This window comes from Pan paniscus, chromosome 21, assembly GCF_029289425.2.
Source record: "Pan paniscus chromosome 21, NHGRI_mPanPan1-v2.0_pri, whole genome shotgun sequence".
In the NCBI taxonomy this organism is placed as follows: domain Eukaryota; kingdom Metazoa; phylum Chordata; class Mammalia; order Primates; family Hominidae; genus Pan; species Pan paniscus.
Window position 1 is genome coordinate 50113249 of NC_073270.2, and position 22752 is coordinate 50136000.

Here is a 22752-nt window from a genome sequence, read left to right on the forward strand (position 1 = left end):
GACCTCTCTCTCCTCTTCTCCAACACCCAGCCCAGAACTCTTTTGGATCTTTGATTATTCTTCAAGGGGCATAGCTTTCTTTCTTTCTTTCTTTCTCTTTGAGACGAACTCTCGCTCTGCTGCTGGGCTAGAGTGCAGTGGCGAGATCTCGGCTCACTGCACCCTCCGCCTCCCAGGTTCAAGCAATTCTCCTGCCTCAGCCTCCCAAGTAGCTGGGACTACAGGTGCGTACCACTACGCCCGGCTAATTTTTGTATTTTTGGTAGAGATGGAGTTTCACCATGTTGGCCAACATGATCTTGATCTCTTGACCTCGTGATCCGCCCGCCTTGGCCTCCCAAAGCACCAGGATTACAGGCATGAGCCATGCCGCTGCACTCGGCCTAAGGGGCATAGCTTTCTCATCCTCTGCCATCTTAGGAAAATTTTAAGTATTCATATTAAAATGAAAACTAAACACAATTGTCCATATATGCTCCTTAGGAGTAGAATGCCAAGGACCTCTTAGCTCCTCTGACCTGGGAACTACATTCTCTCTAATGATACATACGACTGGGTTAGAGGTTTGGGCAGCTGCCACCAAGTAAAACCTCTAGAATTTTGCTATGTCACTTTCTGCTAAGGTAGTTTTTCCCATCTACACTAAATAAATAAATCATCCAGGTGTTTTATTTTTAACCAATGCAGAGGATTTTTTACTTATCTCCATGGAGTTCAAACATTTCTCCAGGCTGGGTGGGGTGACTCACGTCTGTAATCCCAACACTTTGAAGACTAAGGAGGGGCAAATTGCTTGAACCCAAGAGTTCCAGACCAGCCTGGGCAACATGGTGAAATCCCATATCTACAAAATATAGAAAAATTAGCCAGGGGTGGTGGTCCACACATGTAGTCCCAGCTACTCTGGAGGCTGAGGTAGGAGGATCATCTGAGCCTAGAGACTTGGAGGCTGCAGTGAGCTGTGATGGCGCCACTGCACTCCAGCCTGAGTGACAGAGACCCTGTCTCAAAAAAAAAACAAACAATAATTCACCAAATCTATTTGGATCTGGGTCCTGCCATCATTTTATAGGTAATGCCTCCATAGCACTCACTAAGTGCCAGGCACACTTCTAAGCCCTTTTTATACATTAACACAAATAATCCCCATCACGACCTAATGCCATACACATCATTATGGTCACTATTTTGCAAATAAGAAAACAGTCACAGAGCAGTTCAGTAACTTGTCCAGGGTCACACAGCTAGTCCATGACTGAACCAGAATTTAAGCCCAGGATGTCAAGTTCCAGAATTGTTACACTCAGCCTCAATACTGTGCTGCCTTCAAATATTCTGACAATCTTAGACAGCTTTGGGGATCCAAAAGATTGAGAAGTACTCTTGGGGACCTCTTTTTTTTTTTTTTAATACGGAGTCTCAACTCTCTCCCCCAGGCTGGAGTGCAGTGGTACAATCTCAGCTCACTGCAACCTCCGCCTCCTGGGTTCAAGTGATTCTCCTGCCTCAGCCTCCCAAGTAGCTGGGATATTACAGGCACATGCCATCATGCCCAGCTAATTTTTGTATTTTAAGTAGAGACAGGATATCACCATGTTGGCTAGGGTGGTCTTGAACTCCTGACCTCAAGTGATCTGCCCACCTCAGCCCCCCAAAGTGCTGGGATTACAGGCATGAGCCAACGCACCTGGCTCCCATTTTTTTTAAGATGGAGTTTCACTCTTGTTGCCCAGGCTGGAGTGCAATGGAGCGATCTCGGCTCACTGCAACCTCCGCCTCCCAGGTTCAAGCAATTCTCCTGTCTCAGCCTCCTGAGTAGCTGGGATTACAGGCACATGCCACCACACCCGGCTAATTTTTGTATTTTTAGTAGAGATGGGGTTTCCTCATATTGGTCAGGCTGGTCTCGAACTCCTGACCTCAGGTGATCTGCCCACCTCGGCCTCCCAAATTCCTGGGATTACAGGTGTGAGCCATCACGCCTGGCCCCTGGCTCCTTTTTTTTTTTTTTTTTAAAGAAAGAAAGACCAAAGGTCCAGAGGCTTTGAAAGGCAAATAGTATTAAGTCAGGATTTGATATCAGGATTTCTTTCATTCTGTTTATTTTCTCATTGCTTTCTACTTATGATACTGTTTCATTTGGTAGTAATAATATTTCTTTCTAAAATAAATTGAAGTAAAAAGAAGTGAGTTGATGTAAGAAAAATGTTACAGATATGAAAAAATCATAATGGTCATTAATTGGTGAAACTTTGGAAAGACTGTGTTCAGTCAAGTGAAGTGAAGTTAGCTTGCAACCACAAAAAAAACCCCTAAGTCTCAATGGTTTGAACAGCAAAGTTAATTGCTCACCTATAGTACACGCCCAGCATGGGTCGGCAGGGGGCGCTCCGCGTTGTGGAACGATTCATATCTATACTTGCTTCCCCAACAAGGGCAGCACTGGCCTTTAAAGCTTCTGCCCAGGTGTGACACAGGTTGTTTCTGCTCACATCTCGTTACCTGAAACAAGTCACATGGTCACATCTCACTTCAAAGGAAGCAAGAAAATGTAATCCCATCATGTGCCGGAAAGGAGAGAAATAGAATAGTTGAGAACAGCCCTCAGAGAGACTATAAGTAAGGGGGCATAAAAGATGGGTCTAGAGAGATAGGCTGAGTCATGACTCACTGAATTTGTCTGACGTAGATCATGATGGCCCATCCCACCAAGTGGCCAACATTTGTTTCCAGAAAAGGGAGTGTGATGATCCCCCAGAAAGAACACAGTCTGACAACATTATTCTGATGAGCAGACACATCTCTCAGGCTGCAACTCAGGAGTCCTTTTGGGTGGGGAGGTGGGGATGCTGATATTTCCTAAGTGGTTTCAGCTGAACTCTGTGATCTGTTTTGTTTGTTTGTTTGTTTGTTTGTTTGCCTATTCCCTGAGGGAGATGAGGCAATTTGGGCTTTGGCTGAGCTAGGGTTTGGTTCTGTCACCACTTGCTATCTAGGGAAGGGTAATAACTGGAAAGGAGAGGAATTCAAGGAGAGGGTCCAGGTGGGTAGGGAGCCTCACACAGGGCTTGGTGATCAGGTGATTGAGAGGCCTCCTCAAGGAGTTTTCAAAGTGCGGTCTGAGAGCACCTGGTATCAGAAGTGCCCAGAAGCTCATTAAACACTTGGGCCAGGTGCTCCGTGGCTCCTGCCTTTAATCCCAGCACTTTGGGAGGCTGATTTGCTTGAGGCTGGGGTTCAAGACCAGCCTGGACAACGTAGCAAGACACCTCCCCCCGTCTCTATTTTTTAATGAATTAATTTGTTTGTTTGTTTATTAATTTATGGACTCTCACTCTGTCGCCCAGGCTGGAGTGTAGTGGCCTGATCTCTTCTCACTGCAACCTCCGCCTCCCAGGTTCAAGCAATTCTCCTGCCCTGGCCTCCCAAGTAGCTGAAATTACAGGCATGCACCACCACACCCAGCTAGTTTTTGTACTTTTAGTAGAGACAAGGTTTCACCATGTTGGCCAGGCTGGTCTTGAATTCTTAGTCTCCAGTGATCCGCCTGCCTTGGCCTCCCAAAGTGTTGGGATTATAGGCATGAGCCACCATGCCCCACCTCTATTTATTAAATATTTTCTTTTTTTTAATCTGATGACTAGGCCCACTGTTGGTCCTGGCACCTGGAGGTAGGACCCCAGGCATCTGATTTTTTTTGTTGTTTTTTTTAAGGCAGTGTCTCGCTCTGGCGCCCAGGCTGGAGTGCAGTGGCACGATCTTCACTCACTGGAACCTCCACCTCCCAGGTTCAAGCGATTCTCCTGCTTCAGCCTCCCGAGTAGCTGGGATTACAGGCATGCACCATCGCGCCTGGCTAATTTTTTTTTTTTTTAGTAGAGACAGGGTTTCACCATGTTGGCCAGGCTGGTCTTGAACTGCTGAACTCAGGTGATCCACCCGCCTCCCAAAGTGCTGGGATTACAGGCGTGAGCCACTGTGCCCAGCCACCATCTGATTTTTTTTTTTTTTTTTTTTTTTTTGAGACAGAGTTTTGCTCTTGTTAACCAGGCTGGAGTGCAATGGCACGATCCCGGCTCACCACAACCTCTGCCTCATGGGTTTAAGTGATTATCCTGTCTCAGCCTCCCAAGTAGCTGGGATTACAGGCATGTGCTACCACGCTCGGCTAATTTTGTATTTTTAGTAGAGACGAGGTGTCACCATGTTTGGCAGGCTGGTCTCGAACTCCTGAACTCAAGTGGTCCACCTGCCTCGGCCTCCCGAAGTGCTGGGATTACAGGTGTAAGCCACCTCGCCCAGCCGGCATCTGAATTTTTAATAATGGCCCCAGATGATTCTTATGGACACCAAGATTTGAGAAGCATTGAATGACTGAGAGAAAATTTCTTGTAGGGGTAGAAGCCCAGCACAGTGGTTCTCAGTGGAGACAATTTCAACCCCCAAGGGACATTTATAAATGTCTGGAGATAGTTTTGGTTATCACACCTTGAGGGTAGGGAAAAGTGCTGCTGACATCTAGTGGCTAGAGGCCAGACATGCTGCCAGGGACAATGTACAGGACAGTCCCCACGACAAAGAATTCTCTAGCCCAAATGTCATTAGTGCTTAGGTCAAGAAACCCTGGTTAGCCATTAAGAGTTTGAACTTTTCTAAATGTTGGAGCACATATGATTTTTAAATCTTCAGTTTTTATTTTATTTTCCAAAATTTCTACTATATGCATAGAATCATTTTCATTGAATACCTGTTATGCACCGAGCACTTGAAGTTTACATCACTATCAGTTCCTCTTGAAAGACCTTTTCAGTCATTCATCCAACAAATATCCATTAAACACTTACTAAAATGTATTCCAGGCCGGGTGTGGTGGCTCATGCCTGTAATCCCAGCACTTTGGGAGGCCGAGGTGGGTGGATCGCCTGAGGTCAGGAGTTTGAGATCAGCCTTGCCAACATGGCGAAACCCCGTCTCTACTAAAAATTTAAAAATTAGCTGGGCGTGGATCCCAGCTACTCAGGAGGCTGAGGCAGGAGAATTGCTTGAACCTGGGAGACGGAGGTTGCAGCAAGCCGAGATCGTGTCATTGCTCTCCAGCCTGAGTGACAAGAGCGAAACTTCATCTTAAAAAAAAAAAAAAAAAAAAGTATTCCAGGCAGAGGGGAAAGTATGTGCAAAGGCCCCCAAGACAGGAAAGAAAAACTTTAAAATGGCTAGTATGCCTGCTGCTGATAGGGGTGGGGGCAAGAGGAATGAAATGAGGTTGGACAAGGAGAGATAAAAAAACAAGGGCGTGCATGGCCTCACAGTGTTAAGTGGGAGTTGTATGAGTTTTGTTATAAATGCATAGGAAGTCATAAAAATTTAAGTAGAAGAGGATCTGAGCCAATGTACATTTGTACAAGATCACCCTTGGCCCCTGAGTGAAGAGTAGGGGGTAGGGAAGCCACAGGAGAAAAAGTGAAGGGGTGGGGCGGAGGCAGGTGGTGGGGAGGCGGGGGGTGGAGAGGGGGGAGATCCCCTCCGCAACCCTGGCAGGTTAAAAAAAAAAAAAAGGGAAGAAGTGAAAAGACTTTTGCAGACCTCCAGAGATGATGCATAAGGTTGGCTGGGGTGGAGATGGAAAGATGAAAAATCTAGATTCTGTTTGGAGGGTGGCAAGAACTGGATTTTCTGATGAACTGGAAGGCATGAGAAACACAACACAAAGATTGTGACTTGCAAGATGTTGGCTTGAATAATTGAGAGAAGGTGGGTGATGATATATGACATGTAGATATGACTGTCATTCTCTTTTGACGACTGAGGAAGGGGAGGTGAGTCGTCCTACTTCACGAAGATAGTATATGGGCTCCAGGTGTGTCTAACCCAAAGGTTATAATTTTTCCACACTCCTATATCCACACATTAATTTTTTTTTTAAATTGAGACAGAGTCTCACTCTATCACCCAGGCTGGAGTGCAGTGGCGCGATCGTGGCTCACTGCAGCCTCCAACTCCTGGGATCCAGCGATCCTCCCACCTTGGCCACCTAAAGCTGGAGTTACAGGCGTGCACCATCACCCCCTGCCTATCTTAATTTTCATAATGGGGATGACATTTAATGATAGTAATATCATTATACATGCCCCATACATGCTAACTTCTGCTTCCACATGGAAGCAGCACAAAGCCTGGAACCTTCCTCAAAGACTCCCCCCTGTACATTGGAACAAGGTTCTGGGAACAGAAGTTTAGTAGGTGGTGGAAGGGCAGCAGCTGCTACCCTGGGAACTGGTTTTAAAATCTTACGTTCTGATTGCTGCCGTGGCCATGTGCTGGTGTGTGATGGGGAGATGTTCTTCTAGGTAACTAAATCTAACGAGCTGTGATTGGTGATCGAATCGAGCAGGCCTCCTCTGGATTTGGAGAGACATAGTGCGTCTGGGCCTGTGATTGGCGGGATTGCTGTGATTGGTGAAGTCCCTAAGGCTATTTAAGTTTCTGAACACCAGTTCCTGCGTTGGCCACGAGGAGGAGCCCAGGAAGCGCAAAGCGCAGCACTGCGGAGAGTCTTGGCCGCCTCCTCCGGGACGCCCTCCGGCCCAGCGCGGTGCCTGCCCTGCCCTGCGCCCTGGGGCAACCGCGGGATGAGGTGGGGCGGCAAAGGGTGTCAGGGCTCCCAGCTGCGGCCCGGGTGGCCACGCTTCTCTGCACAGTTCCTTTGGCCTCTTCCCCTGGCTCCCAGCCCCACAGAAGACATTGGCTGACCCGAGGGGTGGGGCTGCGGGTTCGCGAAGGTTTGTGAAGGCCCAGATCCAAGTTGCAAAACTGTGGAGTCTATCAAGTGAGACTTAGCAGCCCCACTCCCTCAGGTGCGCCCCTTGCCCTCCTCAGAGTCCTTCTCTCAAGTTTAGCAGCCTCCACCGTGCCCTTTAAGATCCTCAAAGAACTTTTGCAAAGTGGCATCTCATTGGAGCTAAAATGACCTGGGCAGGCAAAGGCCACTAGCTCAGGGGATCGTCCTGCCCATCCCCAGGTGCTATCACATCGCGCTGTGCGTCTTCACTGCACTTAACCACTGTTTGTAATTGATTTCGTTTTTCATTTATTTACTTGCTTGTGTCTGCAACCCGCCTCTCCACCAAAACGCAAGCTCTGTGAGGGAGGGTGTAGGGTTGCCCGACACAACACAGGACACCCAGTTTCATATGAGTGTGAGATGAACACCACATTTTAAAAGTATAAGCAGGTCCCATGCATTATTTGGGACACGCTCATACTAACAAAGTATTCCTTGTGTATCTTAAATTCACATTTGACTGGGCATCCTGTATTTTTATTTGCTCATCTGCACCCCTCTGAGGGGGATATTTTGCCCATGGTCTTCCCTGCTGCATCTCCACCACCCACAACGATGCACGCAGAAGGTGCTGAATAAATGTTGAATGTTTCGATGGACGATTTCCATCCTTCATTCACTCAGTTATTCATCCAGCCTATTTATATCAAGTGGGTCCTGGGAATACAACGGTAGACGGGACACAGTCCAGTGGAGGAGGCAGACAACCAGTCTAACTACCATCTGACTAAACTATGATGATGTAAAGCTTTGGGGGCTATGGGGGGACAGAGGAGGACCCCGGCGTTCTGTTTCCCAGAGGAAGATGACTAAGATGGGACTTGGAGGATGAGAAGGCAAAGAAGGAAGTGCGACAGCTCTCTGCTTGAGACCACGGGGTTCTGGAAGCTGCAGGGGGCTGGGGAGGGCAAATGTGCAGTGTGGGCGTGGCAGTCAGGAAAAGGTGAGAAGGAGACTCACATTCACTGGATGTTACTACCCACCAGCCAGCACAAGAGGGATGCCATGTTGCTATTATTGTGCCCATCATACAGATGAGGAAGCTGAGGCTCAGAGAAGTGAAATGCCTTGGCTAAGTTTACAGTCGTGGAGGGAAAAGCTGAGCTTCAAGCTCAGGTCTGGCAGATTCTGAAGCCTGCACTCTTCTAGGAAAGCCACTGGGTTAAGGATTACAATGCCAACAGGGGGATGGAGAAACACGCTCAGAAAGGTGATAGGGCTCTCCCTGTGAATATGGCTCTGTCCAGTTGAGCAGAATACTGAAGCAATGCAAGAGTTATGGTTTTTTCCAAGCCCTCCAGAGAGACAACAGGGGGGCCAGAGCAGGACCCAGGAGTCCAGACCACTGTGTCTCCCATTCCTATTGGGGTTGGCTCTCTAGGAGCCCCTTGCAGAGCCCTGGGGCTAATTCCTTGTATGGATCCTGGACAGGTCTGCAGTTTCCATGGAGACCGCCTCCCACCATCCCTGAAATCTCATTGTGACCAGTATTAAGGGATTAACTCTGCCCAGCGGCCCTCGCAGGGTCTGGGGTGCTGAGGGGGGCCAGCAGGAGCTCCCTCAAGGATGAAGAGGTTGTGCACTGTGCGGGACCCCATAGCAGCAGGAGGAGGATGTCGGACTGGGGCCAGGGCTTCCCCCAGGACCCACCAGGTATGGTCCTGACTCCACATCTGCCTGGAAGGAAGGATGGGATGGTAAGAGAGAGACACAGAACCAAGGGGGAGGATTCCAGACTGGGAGCAGTGTGGAGGATTTGTACCCTCATCCCCTAACCCAGGAACGTCCAGGGCCCTGATGGGTGAATGACGTTCCGATCAGAGAAGGAGAATCCAGACGACCTCAACAAGGTGAGAGGAGCCCCGTAGAGTATTAGGGGTAGTCCAAGGCTGCCTAAAGACCAGATCTCTTATCTCTCTCATTTTGCAGTTGGGGAAACTGAGGCATGGAGAGGGAAAATGACTTGCCCAAAGCCAGTGAGTCAGCAAACTGAAGCAGGTCAAGAATCCAGAGGGAACCTTGAAGTTCCCTGAGCAGAAAACAATCGGTTAAAATCTCATTGCCACTTCTGCCTTGAACTCCAAATCCTCCTTCCTGAGCTCCAGGCATGGGGTCCCCTCCATCCCCTCACCCAGAGCTTGTCTCATCGGCCATGCTTCCCTCCCTGCCTCTCATCCTCCTCCTGACTTCCCCTGCCACCCGCACCACCTGAGGCTGGCAGAGAGTTCCTGGCAGGTTCTCCAGTGCTGACGGGCACAGCCACCGGGCCCCCACTGTTCCATCCAGGGGACACCTTCCTACTGGGTACCTATCTGGATGACTTGGGACATTCTTTGTTCTACACTTCATCCTCTCCTTGGGATTTCTGAGTCCAGACACAGTGAGGACCCCGACAGCCCCCCTCCTCACCTCTTGTCCTGAGAAGGCCAGGCCTGCGTGGGAGAGATGTAACCAGACTCCAAAGCTTTCTGGGCCGGGCTTCATGGAAGGCCGTATCGGTGCAGGGGCATAAACACCAGCTCTGGAGCCAGGTAGAGATAGTTCTAACACCATTGCCTTGGCTCACTGGGAAAATGATGTTTCTTCTCTGAGCCTCAGTTTCCTCACCTGTGATGGGAGACGATAACGCTTCCATCCTCAAAGCTCGCTCTCAGCTGCTATGGAAACATCTCCAGGTTGTGATATTAAATGAACCAAACAAGATACAGAACAGTGTAAGAGCAGAGGCTACTCATGTATGATCTTAAGTGCTGTCTGGTCTGTATAAAGAAACCTTGGCAGATACATCTGTAAGGGATGTGGTCCCCCATAGTGAGGAAGTCAAGGAGAACAGGTGAACAGGAGACAGCTGGAAGCAAGACTTCTCAATTTACACCTTTTATGTTTTGATTCTGAACCATGCGAATGTAGCACCAATTCAAAACTAAATGTAAAGATGTTCACAAATTAAGTAAAATATTAAATAATAATAATAACACATACCTCAATAGTATGACCGGTGTGCAGTCAAGATTTAGGCCCAGGTACTAGAAATTGACTCAAAGGAACAGAGGAGGCCTGTCTTCAAGTCACCGAATCCTTGACCTAGAAAGGCCCTTTATTTTGTCAACGTCAAATTGCCCATAACAACAATAATAGTCTTGGTAGCAAGAATCAGGAGCTCCCTACCTGGGGAACACGGTGCCAAGCACTGTCTGAACATTATCTAATTTAATTGGCATTTTGATTTTGTGAGGAAACGATCATCATTCCCTCTTTACAGATGGGAAAACTGAACCTCGCTGAGGTTTTAACTAGTAAGTTGTAGTAAGTGATAGAACTTGATGCCATCGAAGGCTTTCCAGCTTCAAATTTGAAGCCCCCCTACAGTGGGTCTCAATATTGGCTGCACAAAAATATAGACGCCTGGCACCTCCCCACCCCTACCCCAAGATTTGATCATTGATCTGTGATAGGGACTGGGCATCTGTCTTTAATTTTAAAAAATCTTTTTAAAAAATAGACACAGGGTCTCACTATGTTGCCCAGGCTGGTCTCAAACTCCTGGGCTCAAGTAAACCTCCCATCTCAGCCTCCCAAAGTGCTAGGATTACAGGTGTAAGTCACCATGTTCGGCTAACATCTGTATATTTTAAAGGTTTCAGATGATTCTATTTCATCTTCAGAGATGAGTCTCTGCTTTGTTAGACAAAACTTCTCCAATGGGAAACCAAGGCCAGGGAGGGAAATGACCTTGCCCAAGGACACACAGTGGCTGGAACCAGAGCTGGGGCAGGACACCCAGCAGCTCACATGAAGCCCTAGGGAAAATAAGAAAAAGGCACCCCACTCTGGGCAGGCAGAGCTCCATGGGCACTTTGCTTGGCAAGTGGAACAAGGGCTGGGTTTCCATCCCTACCTGCCCTCTTGGCTGGAGAACCTTTGTGCAGTGAGCAACCTGCACAACTGTACAGGGCAGTAACTCTGGTCTGAGCCTCAGGACTTCCAAACACTTCACCTTAGTGACCTGGCAAATCCCTGGGGCCCCTCAGAACAAGAGTATGGGGAGACCAAGGGTGGCTTCTGGGATGTGGGCTCAGCCCTCACTCCCCAAACCAGAGTCTGGGTCAGGCAGGGGCTCCCATCAGCCTTCAGGCCCCACAAGGGCCGGGAAGGCCGCATCTAATTCCCAAGGTCACCCCTGCAGATAAATTCAGGAACATAAACAGGAGGGATGAACATAAACAGGAGGACAGCAACACCCTCAGCCCAGATGTCATAAGCCACCTGGCAGGAGGCAGCCTGCAGAGAGGCTCCACCCACACAGACCCAAGTCCTCCTGGCTTCCTTCCTGATCATTCTCCAGACCATACTCTCTGCCCTACCTCCGGAGCCTTACAGTCAGCATCTCCCACAGTGCCCTGCTCTCTGCCCTTCTCCTGGCCATCTCTCACTGGCATCCCTGGAAGGGAAGGGTAGCCCTGGAGTTAGAGGCACAGACTCTGGAGACAGACTGCCCAAGTTCCAATTCTACTTCTTGTTTCTCATCAGCTGTGTGAGCATGGGTATATGGCTCAACCTCCCTGTGTCTCTGGTGTGTAAAATGATGGTGAAAACATTGCCTACCTCCCAGAGTGGCTGGGAGGATCAAGGAAGTAACACATGCAAAGCTCCTAAAACAGCTGCATATCCAGTGGCCATGATGATCAATGTGTATATTTTGCTCCATTTCATTTTCATGATAACCCTGGAAGTTAAGTATTATAATTCCCAATATACAGGTGAAGAAACTGAGGCTCAGAGAGGTGGAGAGAGTCAGGGCAGGGCTCTGCATCTTTTTTTGTGATAGGGACAGGGCATCTGTCTTTAATTTTAAAAAATCTTTTTAAAAAATAGACGCAGGGTCTCACTATGTTGCCCAGGCTGGTCTCAAACTCTTGGGCTCAAGTAATCCTCCCATCTCAGCCTCCCAAAGTGCTGATGCCTCCAGAGACAGGACGTGGCTGAGATGGATTATAACGTAGTCTCCGGTTTGCAGTGCCTGGCTGCTGGTCATATCCTCACAGGGCCCATGGGACACACAGCCAGGTGCATTCCCCTGACTTGGGTCTTCCAATGGCTCTCAGGCACCTCTCTGCTTCCAGCCAGCCCTGGGAGGAGGGGGAGAACGGCATGGCAAGGCGTTTGCAGAGCCGTCTTGTTCACCAATGTCTTTCAAGACATTGCCCGGGTCCACAGAGAGCCCACCATTCATTCCCATGCTGGCTGGAGCCCCTGAATACCCGAGGTGACCTTCTGTCCTTGGACAAGTCACTTCCCCCTCTGATCTCCATCTCCCCATCTGTGCAATGAGGGGATGGGGCTGGATCAGTGGTTTTCCAACCCTCAAATAAAATATTAAGATTACATGTAAAAGGGAGTCGCCGGTTGAAGCTGGGCCTGTGGATGCATACCCTTGGCTCCTGGGAGCCTCGGAACCCAGCTTGAAAAACCCCAGCCCACATCCTCCTAAAGATTCTCCTGGCTCTGACACTGCAGAGTTCTAGAACCCCAAGCTCAAAGCTGCCGCTTCCCATCCCTGTTTGGAAAGCCCTCCCCCAGCTGCCTTTATCTCTCTTTGGTAACAGAGCAAATTTGCTCAGGACCCAGCATGGGGGGAACAAGCAGACTGTTGACTCTTGAGCAAAGCCTCTTCTTTGGAGAGCAGCCGAGGTGGCCGTGGGCTATGCGTTGGGAGGCCAGCGGCCTCTTGCATAACCCTGGAGGCCTCCTGCCCACCCAGGCCTTTTCAGGGTTAGGGGTGAGGAAAACCGCAAACTCATGCCCAGTTAATTTTTTAAGGCAAAATCAACAGGCTCAGCAATGATTAGCAGCTGGGTAAGTTGGTCTTAATCAGGCTAAGGACAGGGAGGGAGGAAGGAGGCCCAGGGATGGGGCCCAGTTATCAGTTAACCACATGAATGTTGCTTCCTTCCAAACCCACTGGCCTTCAGCCCCAAGCTCCCTCATCTTCCTCTCGGAAATACTCCTGTGACAAGCCAGTGGCCACCCATCATCGGGTGAACAAGCCAGTGGCCACCCATCATCAGGTGAACAAACACAATGCCACTCATGGTCTGTGATGAAGTAGAAAGTGCTCGTTGTTAAGACAAAGCTCACCCACCACCGCTGCGTGGACTTGAGCAAGTCCCTTTCACCCTCTGAGGCTCCGTGAGGGGCCCCAGGTCTGGGCCCCAAGTCTACGGTTCAGTCTGTGGCCAGCTGCCACTCCCCTGACGGCCTCAGTGTTTCCGTCCACTAAATGGGTGGGTTAGCCAAGGCATCTTTTCCAGTCTTGAAGCTTTGTGGGTGCCTGATTTGATTAAGCCACAGTGGCCTTTGCCGAGTGCAGAGGGTGGTATGAGTGGCATTTTAGGAGCTCAAGGAAGAGAAAGGGAGGGGACCTACCTGGTATCTGCCGTTGGTATCAGCAAGTGTCAGATCCCAGCTCCAGGAAGAGGGCTATCCTCTCAGATGGGAGGCAGGGATCCAGTGGGGTGGCTGTGGCTGCAGGGACAGCCTAGCAGAGCCTCTTGGTGGCCCAGACCCCCTGTCCCTGGACCTTGGAAGCCGCTAAAGGAAGCAGCAAGACCAGGCCAGCTGGTGGCTGCCTGGACTGGAGTTTGGTCAGTGGTTGGGGACCTATATTGTGAGATAGTTAGGACTTTGTCCACAAACTGGAATTTGAAATTTCAAAGGGGCAAAACTGAAGGGCCCTACCCCAGAGTAGAGATGGCTCTTGGCTTCTTTCCTCCACGACTTTTGTTCTTTGTCTTGATAAGTCCCAGTTTTCTCTGCACCGCTCCCGGAGTGGTGGGTGGGGAAGAAAAGACAGGAGATAATGGTGTGGTGAGCGCCAAGGGGAAGTGAAGATGCCAGGCAGCCCTGGGGTGGCCAGGCGTGTGGAGGATGCCCCTGCACCTGCCTATACCCCGGGATAAGGTGCTTTACTTCTCGGGTCCTTGAGTTCCCCTGCAAGACTGAGGCAGCGAAACCACCAGCTCCAGTGCCTTAGAATTCCGAAGTCCTTTCAGGGATTCCAGGAGTCATGATCCAGGCAGTGCGTAGAGGGGTGAAGCCCTCAAGCTCTGGAGGCAGACTCGCGTTCAAACAACAGCCCCTCCCTTACGAGCTGTGTGGCTTTGGGCAAGTCACTTCACCTCTCTGAGCCTCAATTTCATCATCTTTAAAATGGGGATGACAATAGCCCCTATCTCAACAGGCAGATAATATGAGAAGGCTAGAAGGTTTTTAGCACCAGGGCTAGCACAAAATTTCTCTGTAAACATTAGACCTTATTATAATGTAAAAGAGAAACAATGTGGTTCGTAGTGGCAGCTCCCTTACCACCGTCCACAGCAGAGGCACAAGCTCCCTACACATGCCTCCCCGACTGCAGGTTGCCCAGGGCAATCCCTTCCCGTCTCAACTGGGTCCCTCTGTGGGCTCTGAGGTCCTCTGCTATCCCCTGGAATCTGCTGCCTCTTGAGCTGGGGCCTGACAGCAGGTGAGCAGAGGTAAAGAACAGCTGCTAAATTGATGGCATTGAGGCTAGTGCTTGTTCATGGCTGGGTGTGTGGTACCTGGAGCTGTCCTGAGCAGGGGTCCTGATTCCAACTGATTATGTGGCCAGTGTGTCATGGAATCAATGACCAATGACAGTAATTGCTACTATTGTACTGTATGCCTACACATGGTCATTTAATGCTTGAACCATCCCTACAAAGAAGGTATCAACCCAATTTTTCTGATGCTGAAACTAAGGCTGAGAAAAGTAGAAGTTGAGGTCACAGAGTTTGGTACATTGGCACTGCCTGGATTTTAACCCAGATCTATCTGACCCACAAGGTCTGTGGTTTATTCCCCTAAAGAGAGGTCGGGGGAAGAGAGGCTAAGAAGCTTATCTACTCCCTCATTTAATCTTCACGACAAACGACAAGTTAGACCCCTTGTACAGAAGGAGTAACCAAGGCTTCGAAATAAAAACTTGCCGTGTGCAGACAGCTGGCCCTGGGCTTGGAATATAAATAGTCACTGGTATACAGGCACCAGAGACCAATACCCACAGGCTAACACCCACTCAGTCCACAGAAAGAAGCTTAATATTTTTATAAGCATAGAAATAAAAACCAAACCAATACTGTGACATTTGCTCTGTGACTTCCTGTATTTATTATGTGCTCATATGAAAGCACCTAAGCATTGTCAGGATAACGTTCTTCCTCATTGGAGGGCGTTATGAAGTTGCTTTCTTTTTTCCACTAGTTAAAAAAAAATTCCCTTGGAGGAAGGAAATGAAACTTTTTATAATTGATACATAATAATTGTATATATATATGGAGCACATGTATTTTGATACATGCATACCATGCAAATTATTTAGATATCCATCACCTCAAACATTTATCATTTCTTTGTGTTGGGTACATTTCAGATCTTCTCTTCTGGCTATTTTGAAATATAAAGTAAATGATTGTTAACTATAATCGCTCTACTGTGCTGTAAGAACTAGATCTTATTCCTTCTATCTCACTTATTTTTGTACCCATGAACCAACGTCTCTTCATCCCCTGAAGAAAACATTCTTTTTTTTTTTTAGACAGAGTCTTGCTCTGTCACCCAGGTGCAGTGGCACAATCTCGGCTCACTGCAGCTTCCACCTCCCAGGTTCAAGCGATTCTCCTGCCTCAGCCTCCCAAGTAGCCTGGACTGCAGGGGCATGCCACCATGCCTAGCTAATTTTTGATTTTTGTATTTTTAATAGAGACAGGGTTTCTCCATGTTGGCCAGGCTGGTCTTGAACTCCTGACCTCAGGTGATCCGCCTGCCTCGGCCTCCCAAGATGCTAGGATTACAGGTGTGAGCCCCTGTGCCCGGCCTGAAACTTTCAAGGTCTCAAGACACTGTACATTTAAAGTACCCCAATGTCTTCCTTTTCCACTTCCCATTCTTTCTCCTTATCTAACATGAAGAACATTGTATTAAATCTGATTTTTAAGGAGTTTTTGTCTGTTATGTGTTAAGGGTTTGTTTGGTACCCCAGTGAAAACATTCTGCATTGCAGACCAAAGTGTGCTTATTTCAGGGGCATGGGATCATTGCGTTCTTAGCCATTGTCACAAAATACATGGAGTCATATTTAAAATGTAAAGTTGTAACATACATATGTTTAAAATGGAAATACAAAGCAAAAAGATGGATGTACAATGTCATGTGTATTCAGTTCTCTGTACTTAGTAAATGTAACAAACTTGTCTGTCTATTACTGAACTGTAGGTGCAAGGACACGTCTCCAGTTACTTTGCATCTGTAATCCACAAAGATTCTGGGCAGCTGTATTATCATAGCTTGGTTTAAATAAACTATGTAGTAACAATGAACAACAAGAACAAAAGAAATAATAGCTTGCCTGAGGTCACAGAGCCAGCAGATCTTATAGGTGGTGCGTCATTTATATGAGGAATGTGTATCTAGAAGATATTGTTTGGCGTTGGCTAAGGGTGGAATGAATCATGTATGTAATAGATTATGCAATTTACAGTGATGAGTGGATAGATTTACTTATGGGGTAGGTTATAATGTGGTGGGATGTGAATCTAGAATGTGCCTCCTAGGCAGTCATGCAGATTGTGCATTTGGTAAGTCAGGTATGTCGTGATTCGTGTATCTAATAGCTCTTCATTTGCAGGCTGTCCACCTAGTAGCTCTTGGATATAACGGGTCATGGCTGTGGCATGGTGTGGTTGATCTTGGTTGATCGTAGACCTCATTTAATTGAATCTAAGATGTCATCTGTGGAAAAATGCATTGTTATTTTTGTTGCCAATGAAATTCTGACATGAGATTGATCACATTCCCCGTTAAGCAATGTGGAACTGTGCCTCAGAGTGGAAGAGGCCATGTATTGCTGGGTTGTGTGGGGAGTAGCTGTGCCTGTGGCCTGCCATAGGTGCCAGGCAGGTGGCAGAGGCCTGGGCTCAGCCCTTGGAGGCTCCTCCCGGAGCTGCCCTCCACATCTCTTCTGTGTTTACCCCTTGGTCAGATCTTCTGTTTCTTCCCACCCCTGCACTGCCCCCAAGGCCGGCAGAGCCAGACCAGATACTCCTGAGGTAGGCATGGGAGGAACCCGCCAGTATTTGGTCTCTTTCAGCCCCTTATCAAATCTCAAAGTGTGGGTTGCAGGGGGCTGCCTCTTGCTCCCTCCCTCAGAGTCTTGTCCTGGCTAACAGAAAACTGAGCCAGGATCATCTTTCCATTTTACAGAGGGAGAAATTGAAGCCCTGAGAAGAGACGATGTAAATAAAGTTATCGGAATAGTGACTGAGCTAGTTCCTAAACCCAGGTCTCCTGACACCAAATCTAACCTCTCTTGTCCTCCACAACAGTTGCTCCCTCTCCCCTTTCCCTGCAGGCAATAGCATTCCCCAGTCATCTCAGCTTCAGAGGTCAGATCAAGTGGACAGAATAAAGCTAAGCAGGGCAGAGAAAGGGCTTCTAGCAGTGGGAAGAACATGAAGATGCCTCCTCATACCACTCAAACACACATGCCCTGACTCCCGATTTGCTCACTCATTAATTCACCCACACATTCACTCATTCACTCACTCATTAATTCACCCACCCATTCACTCATTAATTCACCCACCCATTTGCTCACTTACTCAGTAATTTACCCTCTCATTCGTTCATTCACTCACTCAATTCATGCATTCACTCAACTCACTCATTAATTCACCCTGTCTCTAATTCACTCACTCCTAATTCACCCACTCATCAATTCCCCCACACACTCACTCATTAATTGGTGCTCCCACTAATTCGCCCACTCTTGCTCACAGGTGTCACCGAGGCCCTCCAACCTGCCCTTCCAGCCAGCAGTGGAGGACAGGCTCCCAGGCCTCCCAAGTCTCAGGCTTTTCTTCCTCTGCTCTCACTCTCTGCCTTCTACATCAAGACTTTACTTCCCCAGATTGATTGGCAGCCCTTGAAAATGTCTGCACAGAAGGCAATGAGGGCTGGAGGGAGTGAGAAGAACAGAGTGCACCATGAGCTTCAGGCAGCCAGGACCAGCTGTGTAATTTTCAGGGCCCCGTCCAAAACAAAAATGCACAATCCCTTGTTCAAAAGTCATGATGAATTTTAGGACAACCACAGCAGAGCGCTGAACCAGGAACCAGGACTTTCTAAGGGTTGGGTTGCCTGTGACTGCACTGGCGATACCCCCACAAAGCCCACTCTGAAGGTACGAGACGGGTGGAGAGAAACAGGGGGATGGCAAGGGGGATACGAAACAGGGAGAGGGAGGAGGAAGAGGATGGACGTCTACCAGGCCCCACTTGGTGCTTGATTTATGCCATCTCATTTCCTTCTCAAACCACCCTTTGAAGTTGATTGTACATTTTACAGAAAAGGAAACTGAGGCTCGGAGAGGAGAATCATTTACCCAAGGTCCCAGTTAGTAGACGGTAGGTGCCTGAATGTAAATCCAGGTCTCTGCCTGCTCTGGGAGGGGGTGGGGGTGAGGGAAACAGGAGAATGTGATGGGAAAATCCGAGATGGAGCCAGCCTGGGCCAGAAACACTGGGAGCTGTGGAGACGGTGAGGGGCAGGGTGGGATCACAGGGAGCAGGAGCGGGGAATTGGAGGTGAATCTGGCCCTCCCAAATTTCCAGTCCATTCTGCTCCCAGGGGAACCGGGAAACTGCGGGGGAACTGGAAGGGAGCTCCCAGAACAAGGATCCAGAAGATTGGCATCTGGGGCCTGGGATTTAGGTTTCTAAATCGTGGGCCATGGGGCAGCCTTATCTCTGCAAAAGCATTGAGGGTAGAAGTCAATGATTTGGGAAGTTATTGAATTAGGGGATCTCGGAGGTAGGCTGTCAGTGCCTGATAGTATCAGTTAGAATGCCTGACTTGGGGTGACAATGGCTTGGAGGGGTGGGTGAGTCAAGGGTCAAATGAGTGCCCGTGAGTCATGATGCCTGCCTTGTACAATTGATAACTGAACATCGGTGAGTTAGGGCCCCAGCAGTTGTAATTAGCACCCCGGGTGTCAGCCAGAAACCAACAAACAGCCAAATCCCTGCAGCCCCGCCCAGCCTATCCACCGGCGGGGGACCGATTAACCATTAACCCCCACCCCTCCCCGGCAGAGCCTCCACCCCTTCACAGAGGCTAGGCCAAGACTCCCAGCAGATCTTCCCAGAGGACGGTTTGAAAGGAAGGCAGAGAGGGCACTGGGAGGAGGCAGTGGGAGGGCGGAGGGCGGGGGCCTTCTGGGTGGGCGCCCAGGGCAGGGCAGGTGGCCGCGGCGTGGAGGCAGGGAGAATGCGACTCTCCAAAACCCTCGTCGACATGGACATGGCCGACTACAGTGCTGCACTGGACCCAGCCTACACCACCCTGGAATTTGAGAATGTGCAGGTGTTGACGATGGGCAATGGTAGGTGGGGGCAGATGTGCCCAGGTGTGCCAGTGGGGGCAGGTGTGCCTGGGTCCAGGAGCAGATCTTTGGCACTCAACTTTGGGGTGGGAGGAGAATGATACAAAATGGTAGGTTGGTCCTACAGGCCAGCACGGGTGTTGCCAAGTGAAGCCCATGTGCCCAGGCACAGTGATCACAGGCATTCCGGGTGAAGGGAGGCCTGCAAGGGCCAATTTCCAGCAAAAGTCGATCCCGGCTATTCCTCCCAGGCCCTTCCAGTCCTCACTGCCTCACAGTGGCTCTGCTTGGCGCTTGGCGCAGTGACGTGATGGTGAGCTCCCCCTTGGTGCCCAGCTCCAGCGATTCAGCCCAGCACGGCCCCTTCGTGAACCCCTTGGGCCTAGGTTCAGAGAGACGGCAAGGGATGTTGTATCCCTGGAGATGGTGGTTGGAGACATAACTGCATTTCTCGGTGTCTTTGGGACTTTCCTAGGGAAATTGGCACTTAGGGAAAATGGAGCTCTCAGGGAAGTTTTGCTAACTACGAAGCCAAGTCAGCACTGTGTGTGTTGTGTGTGCGTTCGTGTGTGATAGTGAGTTTCCATGTAGGTTGTATGGGTGGGGTGATGCCTTCAGGAACCCATTTGCATATGTGTGTTCATTTGTCTCTGTGTGTGAGTTCTGGGTCTATTTTCCTTTGTATTCATTGAGTGGGTCTGTGTTTGTGTCTTAGGAGGTGCCCGTGTTGATCTTGCTTATGTATGTAAGTGTGTATGTGTGTGTACGTGTGTCTGTGGATGTTTGTACATGTGTGCTGTGTGTGCGGGTCATAGAGCACATGTGTTTGTGCATGCGGACCTGTTGGAGTGCCCTGTTCTTCCTGCATCTTTATCCTGTATGGGCGTTTTGTCGTGTGCCCATATTTGTACCTGCTGTGTATATACGCAGTTCCCTGTGCTGCGGGCGGGGGTCAGCGGTCTCTGGTGTGCAGGACTGCACAGACCCAAATGCAGGACTCTGTTGTTGCCACTCACCAAGTGAGATTCATATCAGCAACATGTCCGTTTGTCTCTGAGCAGATTTTGTTGCCGCTGCGTCTCTCCAGATTGAGGCATCCCCTCCGACATCACTGGAGCATATCTGGAGGGGTGGACAGTTCTCCACAGGGAGGTAGGGGAAAAGAGGAGGCCCGGAAACCCCTCCTGGAGGGAAGAGCCCCATCGGTCCCAGGCCAGCCTCAGAGGAGAGGGGGCAGGCAGCTGGCTGAGGTCAGCCTCCCACCCTGCTTCCTTCTGTGTCTTGGAGCCACCCAGCCAGTATGAGGCTGCAGCTCCAGCTGAGGTCTGGAATCTTGTGGTCAGCTCAGCTAGGGCAAGGAGGCAGCTGCTGGGCACTGCCTGTTGTCAGCTCAGCAGGTGCTCGCCTGCCCCTGCCGTCCAGTCACTGTGTGACTTTGGGCATGTCACCTCCCCTCTCCTGGCTTCTGTATCTTCTACAAAACAGGCTTCATTCCCCCAGGCCTGCTGGCTGGCCAGCTTTTAGGCCTGTCTGAGGACCACGCCAGGAGCGCAAGGCAAAAACACACCAGAGATAGCAAACAAGTTGCTGCTGCACTAGGTGGAGTGTTGTGTGGCCCCACGAGGACCACTGCCCTGCCCTGGGCTGCTCCCCGCCCCCATCACTTTTTCCAAGCCCAGGAACTGTGTGCTCCTGAGGCAGAGGCCAAGCCCCTGAACTGGGAGTCCCAAAGACAAGACCACCTCCAGCTCTGGAACCAGAAAGATCTGGGCTCAAATCCGGCATAGATCCTTCCAACCTGTGTGAACGTGGCAAGGCAATTTCCTCTCTGAGCCTCAGTTTCCTCACCTATAAAATGGGAATAAATAATAGTGTCTGCCTCCCAGGGCTGGCCAGAGGATAAAAAAGATGAGGTGCCTGGGTGCTTAGCCCTGGTAAAGGGCCTGGCCCCAACAGGGGTCATCTCAAGGGCTCTGAGCATCTGTAAGCAGGGTCCCCACATTCCTCACTGGAGTTTGAAGTGGTCTGAATTGGGGTTATGTGAAGTTGTCCTCTGAAGTGTTTCGAGTACATCCTGGGCTGGTGTCTCAAAGGCTCCAAGGATATTTCTCCCCCGTCCACTCCCCACCCCAATGGAGCAACAGCCCTGGGTGGCTCCTTGTTCATTAGAGGCCCCAGCAGACACCTCAACATGTGTGGCACTGGCTGGAGTAGCCCAGCAAACCTGGACCGTAAATCCATGGCTCTGCTTCACAGGAAGCAGTGCGATGACACCAGGAAGCCACTTGTCCTCGCTAAGCCTCAGTGTCCTCACCTGTGGAATAGAGGTGCTCGGCTGACCTCAGAGGGGAGATGATAGAGCTGACAGCCCCCAGCCCATCCTGCCTCAGAGGTGGGAGCTACTTCCCCAGCCTCCTGCTGAATGGCCAGGAGCTGTGGGGGTCAGCTCTCCCCGGGGGTCGGGGGAGGAGAGGCCGAGGGAGAAAGGGCACCCACGTGGCTTAACAATTATCCCCATCTCCAGGAATAATTCACCAAGTGGAGGGGGCTGCACTCCTGGGGACACCTGGGAGTCTGCGATGGCAGAAATGAGATGCGGCAGTGTCTGCCTGTGCAAGGAGCCTGGAAGTCCTCTGCTCCGAGAGTTTTCCTACACGGAAAAGTTTTTATTTCATGAACACTGATATAGTGCTTACTATGTGCCAAGCACTTCACATACACATATGAGAATTCACTGAATCCCCATAACGAACCTAGGGGAATATCACATTCCCCATTTTACAAGTGAGGAAACAAAAGCATAGAGAAGTAAACGAACACAGTCAAAAGTGGGCTAAAAAGTGGGCAAGCTGGAATTGAACCCTGGGCAGAAGGACTTCAGAGGCTGTGCTGTTACCTATAGTGCATGGCCCTCTCTGGGTCTTAACTGGATGCCCCTGAGGAATCCAAGGTTGGATTCAGGATTTCTATGAATACACGTGTGTGTGTGTGTGTCTGTGTGTGTGTGTATGTTTGTGCATGTGAGCATGTGTGTGTGGACTGTGTGTATGTGTATGTATATGTGTGGACTGTATGTGTGCACAAATTTGTATATGTGTGTGTTGATGTGTTTGTATGTATGCATGTCTGTGGACTGTGTGCAAGTGTGTGCAATGTATGTGGACTGTGTGTGCATGTGTGGACTGTGTGTATGTGTGTGCACGTGTGCATGTGTGTGGAGCGTTGTGTGCTTATGTGTGGACTCTGTGTTCATGTGTGTGTACCGTATGTGTACACATGTGTGTATATATGTGTGTGTTTGTTGTGTGTGTATGTGTACGTGTGTGTGAATTGTGTGTGTGTGTATGTGTGGACTGTGCATGTGTTCATGTTCGGACTGTGTGTGTGTATGTAAGTGTGTGTGCGTGTGTGTGACTGTGGTGTGTCTGTGTGTGCCTGTATGGACTGCTGT

General features: G+C 49.6%; 1 protein-coding gene and 1 long non-coding RNA gene across 11 annotated transcripts in view; one reads left to right on the forward strand and one right to left on the reverse strand.

Annotated features, from left to right (window-relative positions):
* LOC130541046 (uncharacterized) overlaps positions 1–13521 on the reverse strand; it is a 38906-nt gene extending 25385 nt beyond the window's left edge. The window contains exons 1-3 of one of the 2 annotated variants that reach the window (XR_008955088.1): positions 13268–13521; positions 9824–9925; positions 2353–2502 (exon numbers count right to left, since the gene is read on the reverse strand). This is a non-coding gene — a long non-coding RNA (uncharacterized LOC130541046). The remainder of the gene's footprint in view (positions 1–2352; positions 2503–9823; positions 9926–13267) is intronic. The other variant, XR_010110998.1, reaches the window with a different exon arrangement.
* HNF4A (hepatocyte nuclear factor 4 alpha) overlaps positions 1–22752 on the forward strand; it is a 79446-nt gene that overhangs the window by 26461 nt on the left and 30233 nt on the right. For 2 of the 9 annotated variants that reach the window (XM_057300800.1, XM_057300801.1), the window contains exon 1: positions 8273–8494. The exons of 3 other annotated variants lie outside the window; for them this stretch is intronic. In XM_057300800.1, the coding sequence (XP_057156783.1) occupies positions 8455–8494 (40 nt within the window). In that variant the 5' untranslated portion in view covers positions 8273–8454. Of the gene's footprint in view, positions 1–8272; positions 8495–19186; positions 19328–20362; positions 20454–22752 lie in introns of those variants that run through there. 4 more of the 9 variants (XR_008622246.3, XR_008622247.3, XM_057300802.1 and 1 more) reach the window with 3 other exon arrangements.